This window comes from Mauremys reevesii, linkage group 2 (genome assembly GCF_016161935.1).
Source record: "Mauremys reevesii isolate NIE-2019 linkage group 2, ASM1616193v1, whole genome shotgun sequence".
NCBI lineage: Eukaryota > Metazoa > Chordata > Testudines > Geoemydidae > Mauremys > Mauremys reevesii.
The window spans coordinates 181,479,255-181,503,530 of NC_052624.1; the positions used below are offsets into that span (position 1 = coordinate 181,479,255).

Genomic DNA, 24,276 nt, shown 5'->3' on the forward strand with positions numbered 1-24,276 from the left:
GAAGTGTTCAGTCTGAAAATTTGGTGTGTAAACAGAAAGCAACACTCTCAAAAGTGTCACTTCTAATGAACATTTCTTTTTGTCCTATAATTAGTAGACCACACAAAACCAGCAATATGATAGAGGAATTTCTTGTTAACATTGTATTTAATGGTACATCAAAATATTTCATAGAAATTTCCAATCATGTTCACCTAGCAAGGGACATTAAAGGCAATAAAAAAGAGTTTCTTTAAATACATTGGAGCAGAAAAAGATGAAGGAAAGTGTAGGTCCTTTACTTAACGGAAAAGAGAACTAATAATGGATGACATCAAGAAGGCTGAGGTGTTTAATGCCCCTCTTTTGCTTCAGTCTTCCCTAGAAAGGTTAATGGCAACCAAATACTCAACATAATTAATATTACCAATAAGGGAGAAGGAATCCAAGCCAAAATAGGGAAAGAACAGGTTAAAGAATATTTAGATAAGTTAGATATATTCAAGTCAGCGGGACTGGATGAAGTTCATCCTAGGGCACATAAGGAACTACCTGAAGCAATCTCGGAACTGCTAGCAATTATCTTTGAGAATTTATGGAGGATGGATGATGTCCCAGAGGACTGGAAAAGGGCAAACATAATATCTATCTTTAAAAAGATAACTTTGCCCAGCAGTACCTATAGGGCTGGCTCTTGTGCCTTCTGGCTTTTGCACTACCCCTGGATGTTCAAGGGCAGTGCTGCCCCAAACCCTCACAGTTCCTTCTCACTGCCTGCAGCTAGAATTGGAGCATTCTGTGTGGTGATTTTCTTTACACAGTTTTTTCTCAATTTCTCTGGGAATTTATTCTACCTGGTTCATTGTTAGTGTACTTAAAGTAGTAACCTTAGGTTTAGTTACAGTAGTTCGGATAGATAGTTGCCCTAGATGATGCCCTCACCAGGGTTTAAACTTTGTCTTGGGGGGTAGCTATCCCCAATAGTGACCCCCACACCTGATGTTTGTTGGGTACATTAAAGGCGCTTTATATGCAGGTTGTTTAAGAAGAGGACACAGTTGATGATAAACTAGCAGCTGAAACAGCATCTCTTAGAGCAGGCACCGGGGACTGCAGATTATCCAACTTTTCTTCAGAGCCAACATGAAATGTGACACCTGGCTCAAGATTCAGGGCTTTCCCCTGGAAGAAAGATTGATTATTCTCCTGCTTTGGATCCTCTGAGGAAGAGGTCCCATAAGACCAATAGGGACCATTCCAGGACTCAGAGGGACTCCTGTTCGTCACTTCAGAAGAGTGCTGACTGGCACTTTGAGGCCTCTGGTATGCATGATGGGAGCTGGCTCGTCTAACTGCTTCCCGGTATCGTGCTCAGAGCAGCTGGACTCTGTAATGTTGACTGCGGATCCCACCATGCGGTGTCCATTGAGTCCTGTAACGATGGCAGCATTGGCACTGATTGCCTCCACACTGTTGGTATATCCAGCAGTGTCAGACCTGCTCTTCCTTTATGCTCCTGATTCTCCTGTAGTTTAGAGGCTATCAGTTGCAGCGCCTTCTACATTGTCCCCTTCTGCTGCACCACTGGCACAGTCTGTTAGGGTTGCAGAGCTGTCTTGCTCATCTGCACTGTATTCTGCACCATCTGGGGCTCAGACTGCAAGGTTGCAGTCATCGTCCTTTGCAGTACTGAGAGGCTCATTGGCACAGACACTGTCTTTGACACCGATGTATGTATTACAGACCCCTTCATTGAATTCAATGCTGACCTCGGTTTCAGCACCCTTGTTTGCTCAAGTGCTGGCTATAGGGCAATGTCTCTTCAGGAACCAACAGTATCAACTGCTCCTTGATCCTCAGCACCAGTGATGACTTCATTTTGGGTTCCAGATGAGACTGACCATTTGTTGGCTTCCTCGGGGGTGGCTCCTCCATTCCCACTGGATGACTCTGAGGGCTCCTCAAGATCTTGTTTGGAGACTTCTTTCTCTTCCTTTTCACCGTCAAAGCACTGTTCTCGATCCTTGGATCTCCATCGATACTGGCATCAGCACCATTCTAGCAGTAGAGATAGCAGTCCCTGGCCTACTACCTACTGGCCACCAATACCCTACCACTATTCCCAGTGGCCTCTTTGGAGTGTGACTCAGTCTGGGAGTTCCCGCTCTTGATTCAGCCTGGGGAAGATGACTGATTACTGCTCCCTCTACTACACTTGCAGTCGGAGGTTATTCTTCCTGAGCCAGTCCAGTCGACCCTCTTGTGCAGGTACCTGAATCTCTCCCCTTCACCTCCCCATCAACCTCCATTGGTCCTCCTTTCTTTTTGGATGACCTTGAAATACCGGACTCTTCTTCACCAGTGCCTGATGATTCTGTCATACCAAGACCCTCTCAGGTATCTGTATCAGACTTTTGGGATCCAGGCCGAGTACATGCAAGAGAACACACACATGTTGCTGGATATCCGCCAATCCTCAGCCTCAGGGAGAGTAATTTTCTAGATAAATGAAGCCCTTTTGGAGCCTGCTAAATTCCTCTGGAATATCCATTTCATTACGGCTTCCCAGCTAAGTGGTCTGAAAAGCGGTGTTATGTCCCCATGCAGGGCTTTGAGGCACAGGGAGTGAGTGCTGCTCTGTCGGTGCTGCTAGGCAGAATTCTCTGGCTTTGTGCTCTGGGCATGTGCACACCCAGTGGAATACATATCTGCACCAACATCACGAAGAGCACAGTTACAATACAGGTAAGTAAAAATCTTTTGCATTAAAATTTTGAAGTAAGGCTGAGGATTAAATTACAGGAGGGTAAAGTTTTTCTTTTTATCTGTACATTGTGTAAAAGAGTCAGGCCCCTTTTAAAAATGCTGCAGGGGATATTACTGGGAGAGAAATCTTATATCAAGAAGAACTGTGTCTCTTAATAGGAAGATATCTCCTGATGGGGACTTCTGGTGTCCTTGGAGAGGTAAACCACTCAATCACACATGATTGATTGATTTTTTGGTGCAGAGATTGTCATTATACATGCAATTGAGTAGAGGAAATAAAGTGATGTGTGATTAATTAAAATAGTAATGATGAAAAAGTTTTATATAGTAGAATGAGTTGTGCTGTAATTACATATGATCATTTTATCTGTGTATTAACAAATTCTTTTCTTTCCTGTGACAACATAAAGAATATTCCAGTGTAGATATATTTTTCTAGGTCAGGTAAAATGTTTTGTTCCACAGAGTTTAAAATTGGAAGTCAACACCCTTTCTTCCTAAATGCATGGGACTCCAGCCAAGTAATTCCCTTTAATTTCAGTTAGAGGTACTTTATATTGGAGCCACATAGTGCAATACGCACCTTGAGTCTTGCCCTCCTGGTATCTCACTTGTCATCACTGTAGTATTGAAGTTCCAGTAACTTGCATAAATCCTTTGGACATACACTTTCAAGAAATATATTTCTTGACCATATCCCAAGAAAATGAAAGTGCAGTGTACTTGTGGTTTTTTTCTTTGAGCTCAATATATTGATTTTAAAAGGGTTTAAGAATTTCATAAGTGAATTTCCCCATTGCACAATAAGAGAAGGGCAGTGATCACAATTATTTTAGGTTAGGAATACAACCAGACTTCTCATTTTTTTAATGCCCACTGTTTTAAAATTATCACGATTTGCTAAAACCTTTAACTCGTGAGCTAAAATTTCCAATTCTTGATCAGTATTAAACAATTAATTAAAAAAAGATTAAAATCTATTTTGGACTTTTGAGAGGTGTAGTTATGAAACCCTAATTTGAAATATGTAATCAGGGTATTCTATAGAATGTTTTCAGCTTAGAGTATGATCTTAAGTTTTGGAATTTCTTGAACTTTTTATCCAGGCCTGACCTAGCTTAGCTTACTAGCGCTGACAAGGTACCCTGTGTAACATTTCTGCAGATCTTAAAGACTGTGTAAAAGAAGCTCATGGATCCTTTTTTATCCTATTAAAGAGAAATTATTTGTTCTGCTAGGAAATAGAAACCAAGTGTTTCAGTATAGGTGAATAGAATCATCTGTTCTCTGCCCAAGACAAAATAATACTACACAACACTATCCTAAATGGAAATATAACCAAAAATGATTTTAGTTTCTTCCACACTACTGAATGAAATACATGTGAAACAAGAATTTTTCAAATCCATCAAAACAGCTTAGTTTATTGATCTTCTGGTCCTTTTTTCAGGTTCAGCAAATAGACCGTGTAGTAGAAGTTGTGGAGGAAACTATTAAAGGTAAGCCTTACAATTGAAATAACTGCCATTCTGCTGACTGCTGTGAGCTTTATTTAGTAGACACACTGTGACACGTTCCACACCATTCTGTTTTGATCAGATAAGTAAATGAAGGATTTTCTGTTAATGTAATGATGCACTATGCAATGTATGCATCACAAAAGTAATGGTTGCAAAGATAAAATATGACAAGGTTTGTGGGTTACTAGATTTAAAGGTGGAAGATTCTTTGGACACATTTTAAAAATCCTTTTTACCTATCTAAATAGGATAGCTGCTCTAAACTCATTATCATATCTTTTGAACTTGACCGAGACCAATGCAGGTTCGAGTGAAATATTTGAGTGAGAGAAGAAAATCAAGATGTGACACATTGAAATTTCAAACCACGTGGCCGTTTATTAACAAGGGTAAATTGCAACTTGGTGTGGGGAGGAGCGATTTTACCAGCCAACAATATTATCAGAACAGGAATACACACACAACTCGAATCAAGAGAAAAACAAGTCACCAATCAAAAAATATCACTAGAGCAGCAATATACACAACTTGAAACAGTCTATTTACATCCAAAAACAAGAAACTAAACAATCTGTGATTAACCGCTCACTAAAATCCGAAATATGGACACAAACTGAAATACACCAACTAACTACAATGGCAATTAATACAGCAATATGGCTCTCATATACTATGTACACAACCTTGCATCAAATAAGGAAAGGGAGAAGGGAAAGAAGCTAAACCAACAGAATATTTACAGAAATTAAAATGCACATACCACACTCCAGGCGCAGCTGACCAGCAGTACAGACACCAAATGCATGACAAATTCGGGGGGGGGGGGGTAATCCAAAAACAACACAACACGAGCCGGCAAAATCCGGAGGAGACCCTGGCTGAAAGGGTGATCAGGCCTTTCAGCTAACACGCGGATACTCCTGCCGTTTTTGGCACGGGACATAGTTTTATTCGAAGACCCTTACTCGAGTCAGCATCTGATTGGTCCCCAGCTCCTACACCAACCAGGTTCTGAGCTGGTGCCCTCTACGTCAACAGGTACTGCACCCGGCACACTAAATTTATGCGCATGACACTCTGGTATTGTAGCACACGGTACCAATGTGACCTACAATTGACTAGACAGAACATTCGAGAATAGGCACACAGCACTATAATGTTGCACACTGCACCTTAGGGTAGCACACGGCACCACGGTGTTGCACACGACACCAATGTGACCTTTTGACCAACAATTGGCCATACAGACGCCATGTTTGAGCATAGGGTTGCGACAGAACTCTCACGGTTTGTTTATTTAGATACTTCATCTCATTTCTACAAGCTTTCTTCAACAGGGCAGCTAAACAGTCTACTGGTTTAGTGGTTCTTGTGTAACTATGTTGGTTGTTCACTCTTGCTGAGTTCATGTATATACACAAAATATTTTGCAGTGAAGTATTGTAAAGAGTGCATTGTTTCTTCAGTCTGACTAGTGAACATTCATTATTTAATAAATCAATTTGTCTGGTTCTTTCTGGTCTACATGACATTGTCTCCATTACCAATCAGGTTGTAAAATTACTGTTCCATGAAGCATTCAAACTACATGGCTCAGCCTAAGTGGCTGTGCTTTTAATGTAAACAAGCAGCTGTTCCATGAGATGTTGTCTCTAACTTTTGTTCTTGAGTACGATAAGTTTTTGGAGCAGAGCATGAAAATGCATAAACCAAACTAAGTAAAGAAGGTGCTTCTATTAAGAGATTATGTAGTGTGGTTTAAAGGCTCTGCGAAGTATAATTTGAGTGGCTGAATAATATAACACTTGTACTGCTTTCATCTTACTTTTAAAATGAAAACCGCCCCCTTAGGTACTCCCAACCAAAACACAAAAATAGTTTGCTATTACTTTGACATTTGTCATAACGTAAGACTGCAAAGCAGATTCCCTCAAAAAAAAAAAAATTCTGCCTGCCTCATTTACCTTGACTTGTACCTTAGTCTGCGAGTAGTGCCACTGAAGTCAGTAAAATGACGTGGATAGTAAAGTACTATTCAAATCAGTGCACCTACCCATGGAATAATGTACTATCCACTGGGAGTAGGGGTGGCAGAATTGGGCCCAGTATGATGGGGCAGAGTGACAGAATAAGCTTTTTATGGATTTTTTTTTGTTCCTGTTATCGTTCTCATAACATACTGAAAATAGAAACATCATAGTTCTCTGTGGTGATCTTTTGGTACTTGCTGGCATTAAATGAGTCAGTCATTGCCTCAGGAGCATCATGCTGCTCTTGGTAACCTGTTAGGAAGTTTAGCTGCTGTGTCATCCAGAATTAGTGTCTTGCATCTTAATGAGATGATCCATCTGCTGGTGTAGATAAAACCCTTAAAAAGATAAGAAGCACCATGATTTTTGTAAAGTGTACATAGCTTCAAATCTCTGATTTTCTGTGTGTGTTTTTTGTTTTTAGTTTTGTTTTTTAGGGAGACAGAATAAGATTATCACTTAAGTCTGGCTTGAAAGCAAGCTAGGAAATTTTTGGCAATGGCAAAAATGATTTGATTCTAATTTATTTAAAAATTGTAATTCACTGTTGATATTGCATTTGTGAAGTGTTGTTGTTCATTAAAATAGCAGTTTTGAAGCTTCTTGTAAAAATGGCCGTATATAAAATTAAACTTTAAAAAATGAGAATTATGGAAACAGAGTTTAGAGAGACTGTGCATAACCTTGGGACTCAGTTCCCTTGCTGCTTATCCTAATTACAAATTGGATAGAAAGGATTAATTGGGCTGTTGAATTCAATAGCTGATGCCAGTCCCTTCTGGGTTGTTTTTTTTTTCAGAAGGGAGTGGGGCTCAGAGTTTATCAAAGATTTATTGGAGAATACAAACTGTAAAGTAAAATGCTTAACATAAATCTAACAGAAACTAAGGGACATTGTCAAGTACATTTAGATGCCAAATATAGATGATGTAAAAAGCTGTTTTTTGCAAAAGTCTAACACCAGTAGAAGTGTTTCCATGTAATTAGAAAAAGCATTTCAAAGGGAAATTATTTTAAAGGAATAATATTCCTCTGCATATTTGAAACCCAAATATTGGAGCATTCTGCCAATATCTGAGAATGAATATGTGAATCTGATTAGATACTTATATAAAGAGAGTGAAATTGACTAGGGCATTTTCATTTCCAAGCTAAGTGAAATACAGCAAATAAAAGCATAATTGTTGAAGAGTAACTTAGATTTGTAATATGTAAAAATTAAAATACCTAATAAGTTATAAATAATACAAGCAAATTCAAGTGAAATGTAACTCAAATGTCTTTGTAAGGCTGTTGTGCCATCTATTACAACTTTTGGTGCCTCAGCCTTAGAGGAAAGTATAGGGGTGGAACAAAAATGCAACAAAACTGGGAGGTCCAATTTCTGCTAGTAAATTAATGTCACGGCCTTGGTTATTGTAATGTAATTTAGTTGGGCTATTTTAAAAAGGAAAATGAAAAGATTTCATGGATGTTGTACTCTCTTGTTGAAAATTCATGGAGTGGCGGCTAAATGTTTCATAAAAATAAATGTATATTTACCTGGATGAACAGATAATAAGTAAATAACTGATTTATTGATTTATTTATGGCAAATCTCTGTAGGTTCATTCACAATACAGAGAACTCATTGCTAGGTAGGTCCCATCCCATCATCCATAGAAGCTATTAATATTGATGACTTGAGAGGCATTGGAGACAGCTATATAGCTATAGCTGCAGCAACCCCATTTGAGCTGTTACTACCTTCAGAAGTGAATGAGGATGCTCCTGCTTCTATCTGAAGATTTTTTTTCTCCACAAACTTGAATAATGTTTACTCTGGATATCGAAATTGAATAGACTTACAGAACCAGCAGCTGGGCTCTACAAGACAGCATGTCAGATATAAACATCAGCATTCTTATGCAGTCTGAAAATATTTTTCTTACAGTTCACAGAGAGATTGTCCCAGCACCAGTTTCCAGAGTAGTACTCTTCATAGAGTGAGTCCATGCTTGCTCAGGTTCCACTCTGATGGGGTTATTTCTGAGATTTTTCTTTGACTTCTTGAGCTGAAATAGTACAAAATACATGGATCCTGAAGGTGATATGAAAAAATAAACCTGATACAATTTCAGCAGTCTTCCCTGATCACCAGCACAATCATTTCCTCTTCAATTAAACTAAAAAAAAAAAAAAAAAAGCCCTATTAGTGACTTCAAAACCTACATGAATTAAGAACAATCACTGTACCCCCAAAAGAGGATAATTTCTGTGGAAATTAGTCCAAATTCTTACTACTAGACTGGAGGCTTTTATTTTCAGTCTTGTTTCTCTCTGTTTAAATCATAGTCGGAAAGTCCAGGTTTAGGCCTTGTCTACGCTAAAGAGTTTTGTCAATGCAAGTTTTGCTGACATACAGCCACCGCTTTATTTAAACCCTTGTTGTATGCTATACTCCTTGTGTTGGCAGAACACATCCACGTTAGCAACTCTTGCATTGACACAGAGAGCAGTGCACTGTGGGTAACTATCCCATTGTGCAGTTGGCCACACGGTGCTTTGGGAAGGGTTTGCAGTGCCTCATGTCACATGATACAGGTTTCTCAATCCCATCATTCGATGGGCATTCTACTAGATTGCCAGCTGCTTTTCAACTGAAGTTTGGGGGGCAAAGAGAGTGTGTGAGAGACAGGGTGTGTGTGTGTGTGTGTTGGGGGAGAATGAGTGTGTCAGCATGCTGTCTCGTTAAGTTCAGACAGCAGCCGGAAGCAACCAATCCTGAGGCAGGGGAAGGGGGACACCCCCCAACATCAGCCCCCACCTCCCTCCCTGGCTCTGCTGTGCTCCCTCCCCCAGCAGCAGCTCACTTGCCTGCCAGCTGCTGCATTGCTAGTGCCGGGGAAAGCAGAATTCCAAGTTAATGTTTTGATTCTGTGATTCCCTGCGAGTTCTCCAGAGCCTCCTCTCTCCACAGACCAATAATCCAACCCTCCCCTGTAGTCCAGGCAGCTCTCCACACTGAGCAGTTTCAGAACTTCCTGGTGTTTAAAGGGGAGGAGTGCATGCCTGTATAACAGGATGCAGGACAGAAGAGTTCAAAAAAGTGAGCAGAGCAGTCACAGTGGGCATTGTGGGATATCTCCTGGAGGCCAGTTACGGTGACATAATGAATGTAGTGTCTACACTGATTCTTTGTCACTCTAACTTTGCCGCAAAAAGCTCTATGCCTCTCGTCAAGCTGGGCTTTTTTTGTCAGCAAAACAGGAGAGTTTTGCCACCAAAAGTAGCATTGTAATGTGTACATCTCCACTGGTTTGTCGACAAAAACTGCCTTTTGCTGACAAAACTGTGTAGTATAGACAAGGCCTCAGAGGGAAGACTTATCCTACTGATTTGAGAAATAGACCCCCAAAGATGGTCTTTGCTTCTTAGACTTGAAAATAATATATTTACGTGTTCCTAATGGCCACTTCAGCTTTCTGTATTTTAGAAATAGACTCCAAACGTTTTTATGATGTAGCTTTACTTTTTGGCTTACCTTCAGTCCTCTCAAGTCTCCGAGATACAAGACAAGAAGATTCATATTTTTCGTCATATCAACCGCCTATTGAGGAAGCTATGTTGACTGAATTGCGTTCAAGAGATAGAGTTGCCTTCAACTCTTACATCACCACAGCTTTTATCATAACTCTTAAAAGTGCCTTAATTCCTTCTATAATCTCTTTCAACTGACTGTGAAATTTCTTACCTCTCATAGTATTATTCTGTTGTCTCTGGTAAATTCTGGAAACTATACCATGTAAAGGACCATTTTCAAAGCATTCCATTAGTACCATATGGCTATATCTGCAGCTTCTTGGAGACCACTTATCCTGTGTGGATACTGTGCAGCAGAATACACTTAAGTTTTGGCAACTTCTGTTTTTTGTATTGCAGAATTGTAATTTTTATAGTCAAAGCTTGTATCAAATGATATTTGTACTTAAGCAAAAGCCTCTCCCCGTGGAAGAGACCAGTCACTTAAGTTTATTCTTATCCCGTAAGTAATAGAAAATTTCTCAGTGACTTGTTTCCAGCAAGATATTACCAAGATGCATCAGATTGCCAGGCACCAGAAATGGTTCCAAGAGTATGCAGATTCAATAATGAAGGAAAGAAAACTTTGTCTCCACCACAGCCATATCAGATCATAAGACTTTGAACACTCTCTATGCCACAGGAGTTGGACTTGGAGTACTTTTTACATCATTGACACTCCAACTTCTTTCCCAGACATTTAATCTGTCACAGCTCTGTATTCCAAGGTGATCTGTGAAGATGACATACTGAATAGGGAAAAGGGTGGAATTACTGTGTCAGTGATCTAGGAGAGAATATGATCATATTATGTTAATGCTTTCATGAACAAAATGCCTATGTTTGCAGGTGTTCACCCTGTGGAGGCATTTGAAACTAATTTGGGGTCATCATTTTCAGCTGGTGGACCAATAAAGTAGGCCTTCCACACTGATGGGAGCCACAGGATAGCTGTATCTATGCTGGTCACATTTACAAGTCAACATTTTCTCTATGATTGTAAAACCCTATTTTTTGTAATAGGGTATATGTGTGTGTGTGTGTAACGTTGTTTTAAAAAGTATATACAATGGTGGGCAAAGGAATAAGCCTTACTCTCATTGTAGACTTGAAGGAGGGGCCGTAACTGCTAACTCTTACCATATTTTTAAATTTTTAATTTCCACCTTTCACTAATTCAGACCCTTAAAGCCATTGTAGATGTTAGAGGTTGGGGTATATTTTTTCTTAGACATCAGCTTACTTTTAAATTTCCTCTTGAAGTTAAATTGTTCTGTAGGGGATATTTTTTTTCTGTAGGAGCTAGAACTGTAGTATTCGTACACAATTTATTCCACTCTTGGGACATGGAGAGACTATAAGTGCAGATTGAATCACATTGTGTCTGTCTGACGTTTTCACAAAATAGAGTGTTATAATGGGTCACTGGACTGGATTGTTGAAAACAAGCAAAGGAAATTACTTCAGGCTTGAACCTTTCATACTTCACATAACCTCTATAGCTTTCAGTCATATTGACCTGTCTGGTGAAGTAGCCCATCCATTCCTAGTTTAAATATTAACCAATGTTTGCCAACTGTTTAATTGACCTCATATGTTAACTAATTATGAATCACTGATAGTATTTTAGTAGTTCACCTAAAGGTGAGCATATAAGTGAGGTGTATGTTGTATGTGCTAAAATATAATATCCTTACTTATAAGATTGTCTAAATAATAAGTGTGTGTCTTTTGCCATTAGGTTAAATAATAATTGCATGCGTTGTCTGATTTCACCGTTATGATAATGTTTCAAGACTAAAATGTTCTCACCTTTCTACATCTTCATAATTGTTGAGGACAAGCAGCCTCAAATTAAGAAAAATGCTGAAAGAATAAGAGCCAAAATAAAGAATAAAAACTGTAGGAGTCAGGCTTAGCTAAATGTAATATTTGATGTACTGTCTGGAAAATTGCCAATTTGTGACTGAAGTTCAGCTTGAGGAGGGATAGAAGCTGTTAGAGGAAGAGAGAGAGGGTGAGAACTCTGCTAGCCCCCTAGAGAGAAAAGAGAAATGATGATGAGAGGAGATGAAGTAAGGGGGTGTAAGAGTGTGCAGACTTACCCGGCGGCGCCTCCTGCTGGTCTCTCAGGGAATTATCTCAATTTCCAGCCCAGCGCACCCTCTGCAGGCCGTCGATGCGCCACAGCTTGGCCTCCGTGTCCCTCTCAGACTCCGGTGCCCGTTTTCTCTGGGTTGCTGCTCCCCTGGCAGTACCCCCACACTCTAAGGTTCTGGGTCTCCCCCTCTCAGGGCAACCCCCACCCACTATCCCCACTTCGCCTCAGTCTTGGCTACTGCCCAGTCTCCATCTAGCCTCTGTTCACTGAGGCAGACTGCAGTATAAGCCACTCATCACAGGCAGAGGGGTTCGGACCTGCTGCCCCTGCCTACTCATGGGCTGCCCCATTGCAACCCTGCACCTATTCGGCCTATAGTCAGGCCTGCAGTCTGGGGCTTTCCAGGCCAGAGCTCCCAGCTCCCCAGCCCTTCCCCAACCCTGCTCCCAATCAAGGGTGTCGTGCTTAGGTCCCTGCAGCCAGGTCCTTCTCCCTCTACAAGCAGAGGGAGACTTACTGGGCTTCTGGCTCACAGCCTTTTTATACAGGCCAGCTGTGGCCTGATTGGGGCGTGGCCCAACAGCAGCTGCTCTGCCAATCAGCCCAGCTTTTCCCCTGCCCCAGCCCTCTGCCAGGGCTGCTTTAAGCCCTTCCGGGCAGGAGCGGGGGACCACCCCGCTAAGGGGGAAAAGGCAGAACAATTGTAGAGAGGAACAAATTGAGGGGAATTAGAGAGGCACAGAGCAGAAAGGAAGAAGGACAGAGAAAAGGAGGCAAGGGCAGTGAGCAGTATGAAGGGAAGAACTTTGCTTACAGCACAAACCTTGAGGAGATTGGAAAAATAGAGTAGTGAAGCAGACAATGGGTGAAGAGAGAGACCACATCAGAAAAAAACATAGGAGACGAGATACAACATAGGAAAGAAAAATGGAAACCAAAAGGGGTGGGGAGAGAGGGGGAAGAGATGGAGAAAAATCCATTCTGCCAAAAATAGCAACTCTTGTCAATCACTAGCAGTAGGTGCTGCTTCAAGAACAATTGATCCAGGAATTATTCCATGGGTAAACTTAATAAAAATAGAAACAAATATGAAGAAGAGGGCAGGATCATGTCATATTGTTTACAATTTAAAATTTTCAAATGTAAAATAGATTTTCATTGGGAAATCCCTGCCTCTCAGTCCCAGATTAGGTGTTGTGAAAATGTTCACCAAAATCTTCATCTTTTGGTATCTCTTTCCTCTCTCACTTTGTTTGAATGAGCAGAAATGTACTGAAATGCATGAATAGAGCTTTTCTGCTGGAACCTATTGAGATAAAAAATGAGGCAACCTCTCTCTATTCCATCTTTCACCATCACCTTTTGCCTCTCATTTATTTCACAGAATGATCATAGAATCATAGAATCTCAGGGTTGGAAGGGACCTCAGGAGGTCATCTAGTCCAACCCCCTGCTCAAAGCAGGACCAATTCCCCAACTAAATCATCCCAGCCAGGGCTTAGACAAGCCTGCCTTAAAAACCTCTAAGGAAGGAGATTCCACCACCTCCCTAGGTAACCCATTCCAGTGCTTTACCACTCTCTGAGTGAAAAAGTTTTTCCTATTATCCAACCTAAACCTCCCCCACTGCAACTTGAAACCATTACTCCTTGTTCTGTCATCAGGTACCACTGAGAACAGTCTAGATCTATCCTCTTTGGAACCCCCTTTCAGGTAGTTGAAAGCAGTATCAAATCCCCCCTCATTCTTCTCTTCTGCAGACTAAACAATCCCAGTTCCCTCAGCCTCTCCTCATAAGTCATGTGCTCCAGCCCACTAATCATTTTTGTTGCCCTCCGCTGGACTCTTTCCAATTTTTCCACATCCTTCTTGTAGTGTGGGGTCCAAAACTGGACACAGTACTCCAGATGAGGCCTCACCAATGTTGAATAGAGGAGAATGATCACATCCCTCGATCTGCTGGCAATGCCCCTACTTATACAGCCCAAAATGCTGTTAGCCTTCTTGGCAACAAGGGCACACTGTTGACTCATATCCAGCTTCTCGTCCACTGTAATCCCTAGGTCCTTTTCTGCAGAACTGCTTCCTAGCCATTCGGTCCCTAGTCTGTAACAGTGAATGGGATTCTTCCGTCCTAAGTGCAGGATAATGCATTTGTCCTTGTTGAACCTCATCAGGTTTCTTTTGGCCCCGTCCTCTAATTTGTCTAGGTCCCTCTGTATCCTATCCCTACCCTCCAGCGTATCTACCACTCCTCCAAGTTTAGAGTCATCTACAAACTTGCTGAGAGTGCAGTCCAAGCCATCCTCCAGATCATTAATGAAGATATTGAACAAAACCGGCCCCAGGACCGACCCTTGGGGCACTCCACTTGAAACCGACTGCCAACTAGACGTGGAGCCGTTGATCACTACCCGTTGAGCCTGACGATCTAGTCAGCTTTCTATCTACCTTGTAGTCCAATCATCCAGCCCATACTCCTTTAACTTGCCGGCAAGAATACTGTGGGAGACCGTATCAAAAGCTTTGCTGAAGTCAAGGAATAACACATCCACTGCTTTCCCCTCATCCACAGACCCAGTTATCTCCTCATAGAAGGTAATTAGGTTAGTCGGGCATGACTTGCCCTTGGTGAATCCATGCTGACTGTTCCTGATCACTTTCCTCTCCTCTAAGTGCTTCAGAATTGATTCCTTGAGGACCTGCTCCATGATTTTTCCAGGGACTGAGGTGAGGCTGACTGGTCTGTAGTTCCCCAGATCCTCCTCCTTCCCTTTTTTAAAGATGGGCACTACAGTAGCCTTTTTCTAGTCATCCAGGACCTCCCCCGTTCGCCATGAGTTTTCAAAGATAATGGCCAATGGCTCTGCAATCATATCCGTCAACTCCTTTAGCAGCCTCAGATGCAGCGCATCCGGCCCCATGGACTTGTGCTCGTCGAGTTTTTCTAAATAGTCCCGAACCACTTCTTTCTCCACAGAGGGCTGGTCACCTTCTCCCTATACTGTGCTGCCCAGTGCAGCAGTCTGGGAACTGACCTTGTTTGCGAAGACAGAGGCAAAAAAATCATTGAGTACATTAGCTTTTTCTACATCCTCGGTCACTAGGTTGCCTCCCTCATTCAGTAAGGGGCCCACACTTTCCTTGACTTTCTTCTTGTTGCTAACATACCTGAAGAAACCCTTCTTGTTACTCTTAACATCTCTTGTTAGCTGCAACTCCAAGTGTGATTTGGCCTTCCTGATTTCACTCCTGTATGCCTGAGCAATATTTTGATACTCCTCCCTGGTCATTTGTCCAGTCTTCCACTTCTTGTAAGCTTCTTTTTTGCGTATAAGATCAGCAAGGATTTCACTGTTAAGCCAAGCTGGACACCTACCATATTTACTATTCTTCCTACACATCGGGATGGTTTTTTCCTGCAACCTCAACAAGGATTCTTTAAAATACAGCCAGCTCTCCTGGACTCCTTTCCCCCTCATGTTATTTTCCCAGGGGATCCTGCCCATCAGCTCCCTGAGGGAGTCGAAGTCTGCTTTTCTGAAGTCCAGGGTCTGAATTCTGCTGCTCTCCTTTCTTCCTTGTTTCAGGATCCTGAACTCGATCATCTCATGGTCACTGCCTCCCAGGTTCCCATCCACTTTTGCTTCCCCTACTAACTCTGACTGTTTGTGAGCAGCAGGTCAAGAAGAGCTCTGCCCCTAGTTGGTTCCTCCAGCACTTGCACCAGGAAATTGTCTCCTACACTTTCCAAAAACTTCCTGGATTGTCTGTGCACTGCTGTATTGTTCTCCCAGCAGATATCAGGGTGATTAAAGTCTCCCATGAGAACCAGGGTCTGCGATCTAGTAACTTCTGCTAGTTGCCGGAAGAAAGCCTCGTCCACCTCATCCCCCTGGTCTGGTGGTCTATAGCAGACTCCCACCGCGACATCACCCTTGTTGCTCACATTTCTAAACTTAATCCAGAGACTCTCAGGTTTTTCTGCAGTTTCAAACTGGAGCTCTGAGCAGTCATACTGCTCTCTTACATACAATGCAACTCCCCCACCTTTTCTGCCCTGCCTGTCCTTCCTGAACAGTTTATATCCATCCATGACAATACTCCAGTCATGTGAGTTATCCCACCAAGTCTCTGTTATTCCAATCACATCATAATTCCTTGACTGTGCCAGGACTTCCAGTTCTCCCTGCTTGTATCCCATGCTTCTTGCATTTGTGTATAGGCACTTAAGATAACTCGCTGATTGTCTTGCTTTCTCGGTCTGAGACAGGAGTCCTCCCCTCTTGCACTCTCCTGCTCGTGCTTCCTCCCGGTATCTCATTTCCCCACTTACCTCAGGGCTTTGGTCTCCTTCCCCCGGTGAACCTAGTTTAAAGCCCTCCTCACTAGGTTAGCCAGCCTGCTTGCGAAGATGCTCTTCCCTCTCTTCATTAGGTGGAGCCCGTCTCTGTCTAGCACTCCTCCTTCTTGGAACACCATCCCATGGTCGAAGAATCCAAAGCCTTCTTTCCAACACCACCTGCGTAGCCATTCGTTGACTTCCAAAATTCGACGATCCCTACCCAGGCCTTTTTCCTGCACAGGGAGGATGGACAAGAACACCACTTGCACCTCAAACTCCTTTATCCTTCTTCCCAGAGCCACGTAGTCTGCAGTGATCCGCTCAAGGTCATTCTTGGCAGTATCATTGGTGCCCACATGGCGAAGCAGGAAGGGGTAGCAATCTGAGGGCTTGATGAGTCTCAGCAGTCTCTCCGTCACATCGTGAATCCTAGCTCCTGGCAAGCAGCAGACCTCTCAGTTTTCTCGGTCGGGGCGGCAGATAGATGACTCGGTCCCCCTGAGGAGGGAGTCCCCAACCACCACCACCCTCCTCCTTCTCTTGGGAGCGGTGGTTGTGGAACCCCCATCCCTAGGACAGTGCATCTTGTGCCTTCCAATCGGTGGAGTCTCCTTCTACTCCCTTCTCTCAGATATACCATCTAGTCCACTCTCTGCATTAGTACCTGTGGAAAGAACATGAAAACGGTTGCTTATCTGTATCTCCATTGCTGGTACATGGACGCTCCTCTTTCTTCTTTTGGAGGTCACATGCTGCCAAATTTCTTCACCGTCCCTCTCTCCCCTCTGCACAGCCTGCTCCGATTCTTCAGGACATTGTGCCCGTAGAAGCATATCCTGACGTCTGTCCAGGAAATCTTCATTTTCTCTTATGCAACGCAGGGTCGATACGTGTTGCTCCAGACCTCGAACCTTCTCTTCCCATATGGAGCCCAGCTTGCACTTTGTACAGACAAAGTCACTTCTGTCCTGTGGAAGAAAGACAAACATGGCACAACCTGCAGAGGTTACAACAGCTGAACGCTCTCACCTTCCATACTTGTGACACCTTAGAGACTAACATATTTATTTGAGCATAAGCTTTCGTGGGCTACAGCCCCACTTCATCAGATTCATGTAGTGGAAAATACAGTAGGAAGACACACACACACACACACACACACACACACACACACACACACACACACACACACACACACACACACACACACACACACACACACACACACACACACACACTGAAACAATGGGCGTTACCATACACACTATAAGGAGTGATAAGTTAAGATGAGCTATTATCAGCAGGAGAGAAAAAGAACTGTTTGTAGTGGTAATGAAAATGGCCCATTTCCAGCAATTGACAAGGAGATGTAACGAACTTGCTGGGGTGGGGCGGGGGGAGGAGATAAGCATGGGGAAATAGTTTTACTTTGTGTAATGGCCCATCCACTCCCAGTCTTTATTCAGGCCTAGTTTGATGGTGTCCAATTTGCAAATGAATTCCAATTCAGCAGTCTCTCGTTGAAGTCGGTTTTTGAAGTTTTTTTGTTATAATATTGCGAATTTTAGGTCTGTAATCGAGTGGCCAGGGAGATTGCAGTGTTCTCCAACTGGTTTTTGAATGTTATAATTCTTGACGTCTGATTTGTGTCCATTTATTCTTTTACGTAGAAACTGTCCGGTTTGGCCAATGTATATGACAAAGGGGCATTGCTGGCACATGGTGGCATATATCACATTGGTAGATGTGCAGGTGAACGAGCCCCTGATGGCCTGGCTGATGTGATTAGGTCCTATGATGGTATCTCCTGAATAGATATGTGGACAGAGTTGGCAATGGGCTTTGTTGCAAGGATCGGTTCCTGGGTTAGTGTTTTTGTTGTGTGGTGTGTGGTTGCTGGTGACTATTCGCTTCAGGTTGAGGGGCTGTCTGTAAGCAAAGACTGGCCTGTCTCTCAAGATCTGTGAGAGTGATGGATCGTCCTTCAGGATAGGTTGTAGATCCTTGATGAAATGGTGATTATACTTTAAGAATAGGTGGTGGAAGTAGCACAAGAAAGAGCTAGTAATAGAGCAAAATGAAAACAATATGAACTAGTATTTTCAAGATTTTGGGCTTCCTGCATCTTTGAAGACTTTTCAAAGCTAGTCACGTTGCAGGTAGCTGAACTTTGGTCTATTTTATAGGTAATATCCTGAAAATATTATTGTGCCCAACCAGAACTACTCTTTGAGTGGGAAAATCTGGGTCAGAGTTCTAACAAATAGTGTGTGGGGATTTAGGGAATGAACTAATGGTGGATTAGCTGTTCCATCTTCCAATGAGTTTTTATTTCCTGCAGATTCTCATTGGTTGCTCAAATTACTGAAAGAATGGAGCTACTTTGGGGCTTTTTTGAAACTCAGTAGGATTGTTAATATCTATTTTATCTGGTAGCACTGAAATTCACTCGCTGAATTTAGATGTACATGATCCTTCAGGTCAAGTTCTTCCACACAAAATCATCCTAACATCTCAAACTGGCAAAAATTAGTCAGTACAGCTTGAACCCTTTGAATATAATTCCTGTGACTTAAAGGCTTAGGTTATTGTTTCTCAGCCGGTGAGTCCCAACCCCCAGAAGGATCATGATATGCCATGAGGCTTTGAAAAATTTATTACAATCTAAAGGAAAGAAAATGTCACTCCCAGCATATCCTTCCCCTTCAAGCTCAAGTATTGTCTGTCAATCTTTTGTAATCAACACTCACAATTAAATTATATGGGCTTGCCATTTTTCTTGACACTTTTTTTTATTGTAGTATAATATAATATAATATAATAAATAAAATAATGTGGAAATGTTAACCTTGAATAAGGTGTTACCAACCTGAAAAGATTGAGTAACTGTGGTTTAGGTGAACAGAAAAGAGATTTGTTTCCTGTTTTGTTTGTTCTAACATTGGGCTCTTTGTGACTGTTCCAAGTCGAATGAGTTGTGTTGGCTGATTTGTGTGTAAATGTGAGTCATGACTGAAACCGTCATCTCTGCACTTTAGTGAACCTTGATTGATTTTAAATTGTTTCTAACATGATCCCAATAACACTTGGTCTGAGTGTTCTGCCCTGCGGAACTCTTGACTGGATCTGCTTAGTATTATAATAGCATCATAATTTGCATTGATTTTTGAGCAAAAAAAACGAGGAGTTCTTGTGGCACCTTAGAGGCGAACAAATTTATTTGGTCATAAGCTTTCGTGGGCTAGAACCAACTTCATCAGATGTATGAAGTAAAAAATACAGGAGCAGGTATAAATACATGAAAGGATGGGGGTGCTTTGCCAAGTTCAGTCTAAAGAGATAAATCAATTAACAGCAGGATACCAAGAGAGGAAAAATCTCTTTTGAAGTGGTAAGAGAGTGGCCCATTACAGACACTTGACGAGGTGTGAGTAACAGTAGAGAGAAATTAGTATTGAGGAAATTAAGTTTAGGTTTTGTAATGACCCAACCACTCCCAGTCTTTATTCATGCCTAATCTGATGGTATCTAGTTTGGAAATTAATTCCAGTTCTGCAGCTTTACACTGAAGTCTCTTTTAGAATTTTGTTGTTGTTGAAGAATTGCCATTTGAGGTCTGTTATTGAGTGACCAGAGAGATTGAAGTATTCTCCACTGGTTTTTGAATGTTATGATTCCTGATGTCAGATTTGTGTCCATTTATTCTTTTGATTATTCAGTAATTGTCTGGCTGCTCTGAAGCTTTAGCCAAATCTTTAGTTAAACTTCTTTCAAATGTTGCATAAAGTACAGGTTTTTTTGCTCTGCTTATAGTGCAAATAGAAATATATCTGTCTTGCCATCATTATTGTATAAGAGATTACTACAGCTATAAATAGGTTCTGGACTCATACGGATCACAGAACAAACCTATATCCAAATGTCACAGGGTAGTTTTAAAAACATGACCCTTGTGTGACTCTAGTCATCTGATTCAATGCTGTGAGCTGTGAACAAACTTTCGGGGATTTTTTGTTTGATAGCCAACATGGAAGACCATTGCTTATTGTACTATGGTTTATTAACTCATATTTTATTCTAAATGTTTTGTGCAGAAGCATATGAAAATGCTTGTGTTTTGGTTTAGGAAAACATTCACAAAATTACCCATGGCTTCTGTGCTGTAGAGTCAGAAAGGTAGACAAACTTACTCAGAGGAAAGGCCTTGGAAGGGAACCTGATCACAGATTTTTCCCTTTGATAATCTGATGCTGTGTAAGGTGTTCATAAATGTGATTTTGTGCTACTATTTTCTACATCGTGCCCAACATTAGTTTGGAACTGATATCAGTCAGTTAATTTAGGGGAATGTTGCTTATCTTTCCTTTTCGGGAGATAAAATATTTATTGTTAAGGTTTGTAATGAAAACAAACAAACAAAAACACAGCGGGAGGAAAGATCTACATTATGTAAAGAGATATAGGGATTCAGTTTTATAAAATCCTATTTGTTTCTTAATAGAAACAAAGTAGTAAACAAACTCTTAAGCTATTGTTTAAAACAAAACTGTGTTTGTTGTATTTATTGGTGGAGGGAGGTTTGGTGGTCACAAATTTGTAGCTGATGTTGAAAAACAAAAGTTTCAATGTGCCAGGACTTGTGTGTTGTAGTTCAAAATACAGGGAGTCCTCTGACTTACGATGCCCGACTTACGTCAGACGCTACTTACGACGCTTTTCAATTTACTACCCGTTTTGCCCCTACAATGCTTGTTTTGTCCTTACGACGCTCGATTTGCATAAAGTTCACTTGAAGTCACGTCCTCGTTGCATTATACTGGTATGGAGCTGGAAGGGTCAGTTCTCATTGCCTTCAAGGCAGCGGGGTAGCCTGTTGCCGGGTAGGGTTGCTGCTTGTTTTTGATTGGTTCCCAGCCCCGGGCTCAGCCAGTCAGAAAGCTTGGCCGAGGTTCAGCATTTGTGCCATTCTCTCTGGCTTTCTGAGCCTGTGTAGCAGGTATTCTGAGCAGCATATGTGAATTTATATGTTTATGTGAATGCTGTTTACAAAATACAGTGTACATAAATACATTGATGTTGCAACGTTAGTCATCTATAATTCATTTAGTACAAAATCTGGGTTATTGTGATGAAAATAGTGTGTCATGACTTGGTTCAGGAACCAGTCCCGCCTTCATACCATTTATTCCTATGAGAAAAAGCAGTTTCAGCTTACAACGTTTTGATTTACAACGCAATTCTGAGGAATGAATTGTGTCGTAAGTCCGAGGACTCCCTCTACAAAAGTACAGGCATTCTGTAAATACTAAATTATGGTATCAGTCATAACATTGCTCCCCTTACCTTTGCTTATCCTCTTCTTATTGATGGGGGACTTCTGAAAGTTGTCACATGAAAGAAGTTGTCTTCTGTCTTGCATATATGAAACATCAAAATGCTGTTTTTTGAGAGTGCCTGGACCAACCTTTCCTGTTCATATTAGGTATAAAAAGATTTTGGGTCCATCTTACAAATGGGTGTAGGATGTTTGGAATCAATAACACGTGTCAGATGTGATGTGGATAATTGCTTTCTCTATCTGTACTAGTGGAATCTCTGACAATATTAGGAGAGTGAGGGAGGATGGAGCAGAGTGTCCAGCACATAATAGAGTGGTTAGGTGGGAGTGATGTCATGTGGACTCTTTGCCTGTGTCATGAAGGCAAAGGAGAGTCAGGTCTTCTAACCCAGTGGTTCTCAACCAGGGGTACACATACCCCTGAGGATATGCAGAGGTCTTCCATGGAGTACATCAACTCATTTAGATATTTGTCTAGTTTTACAACAGTTTTAGATGTGCTGGCCACCTTTCCCACAGGCCCCATTGGCCTGCAGTGGTGAAGCGCGGCCGGTGGGAGCCGCGATCGGCCGAACCTGCGGACGCGGCAGGTAAACAAACAGGCCTGGCCCACAAGGGGTTTCCCTGAACAAGGTGAGGACCGGCTTTGAGAACCACTGATCTACACTATTTAGTGCCTTTACTCTTAATTCGTATTTATGATTTGGGAAGACCATTTATTTTTTATTTCTGCTTGGGAAAAAAATAACCCATTCCAAATAAACCACTGTAGCAGTAAACTTTCTATCCGTTGTTCACACTAACTTACTTTTTCCTTCAGTTCAGATTTTTGCAGAGATACAGTATTTATAAGAAATAGAGAAAGGGGGTACGCTGCTCACAGTTTAATTTCTATTTATGTCACACTGCTATACTTCCATTATTATTAAAAATATATAAAATGCATTTTGTTAGGTTGGTGACTCCTTAATGAACCATTGGATTGGAAAATAACTAGTTGTATCATTAGACAGAGATATTGCTATTTGTATGGGATAGTGGAGATGAATAATTTAGCAAATGTTATTAGCAAAGGCAGCATATTACTGAATTCACAGCAGGATGTAATGAAATTTCTGTCATGTGCTAGTACAAAAATAGTATTCCTTTCCCAGGCATCGTTGAACTTTTGATATCTGTTATAGGGTTTCTCTTCAGCTCGTGTAAATCTTTTGCCTTTTTAATTATTACATTATCATGCTAATCTTGCTCACTTCTTCATTAAAAAGTTTTTGATTGAAAAATTTTACTTATATTAAGAATCAGAAAGGAATGGCATGCCAAATGCAGCTGCTTGACTGAGAGTTACTGTAGCCATATCATAGGAAGAGATTGTGGTATGAATGCCATATTATTCTTAAATTACTTAATGTCTGAAGAAAGCACTTAGAGGAGAGACACCATGATTGATGGATGAATTATTTAATTTTCTAAGCAGAGCTATTGGTATAGTAGGAATGAGCAAACTTGCTTGGACCTTGTTTTTTACTTGAGTTGAACTTGAAATCCATTTCACTGAAGCAATTTGGACTTAGTTCAGTTGCGACTTCATTGTTTATTTAATGCTTTTCTTTTTTTTCTCCTGAGGGTAGTTTTATATTTTAATGGTATATTTAAAAACAAAATATTCATGGCAAGTATCATACATTATCAAAGAAGAGCTTCCTACTTTTCCCCGTCTTCTACTGAAGATGATGATTCTAATAGCCTTGAAGAATATTTTATTTATTTATTTATTTTACTAGTAACCTTTTCCCATCTCTATCAGATGTCCTGCCAGGCCTCTTTCCATCTCCATCAGATATCCAGCCATGAGTTTTACTTGCTTTACCCTCCTATCTCAATCTAGGCTTGTGGAGATATGGCCCTCAAGTGTTCTCCTGTTTGTCACTCTGGGGCATTACACCCAATCTCTGGCTATTATAAAGACATTGTTTGTTCTCTTCATTGCAATATTTTGCTTTTGAAGGTGAGTGAACTGCTGGCATGTGTGCTTTGTAAGTCTGTAGGCAGGGGACGTGGAGACGATGTAGCTGATACACATCTGCACACAGCATGAAAATATCACTTGTAGATAGCGCTCCTTGTGCACCACTGGCTTTAGGAAGTAAGTTATGATGACGTTCATTCTCTGACCTGGGGTGTCTCGTCTGAATCTGTACAATATACTATCACCCTGCCAGTAGAGACTTAGTAAGCATTTTTGCTTAAATTGACACAATGAGAATAAATTAGATCCAGAATTTAGGTTCTTTTATGTAATAAGCCAGTGGTTTTCAGCCTGTGGTTCGACTATGGCTAAGATTCCCAAAGGGGTTCACACCTCCATTCAAAATTTTTTAGGGGTCTGCAAAAGAAAAAAAGGTTGAAAACCACTGTAATAAGCTTTAAGACCAATTAATTAAAATTTAATTATTTTTAAAAAAGAATTTCTATTCATATTTTTTAAAATGTAGAAATAGTTTTAAACCCTGCCATGCTTACAACTGAAGTATTGCAGTGTTTTGCTAGTGCTTGAGAACATGAAAGTGAAGCTGTTTAGTTCATTTTCATTTAATAGGCTGAGAAAAGTTAAATTAGATTTTTAATGTGAT

At 41.2% G+C, this 24,276-nt stretch overlaps 1 protein-coding gene across 7 annotated transcripts in view; it reads left to right on the plus strand.

Annotated features, from left to right (window-relative positions):
- CDKAL1 (CDK5 regulatory subunit associated protein 1 like 1) overlaps positions 1-24,276 on the plus strand; it is a 653,139-nt gene that overhangs the window by 224,662 nt on the left and 404,201 nt on the right. For all 7 annotated transcript variants that reach the window (XM_039521853.1, XM_039521854.1, XM_039521852.1 and 4 more), the window contains exon 7: positions 4,199-4,247. In XM_039521853.1, the coding sequence (XP_039377787.1) occupies positions 4,199-4,247 (49 nt within the window). The remainder of the gene's footprint in view (positions 1-4,198; positions 4,248-24,276) is intronic.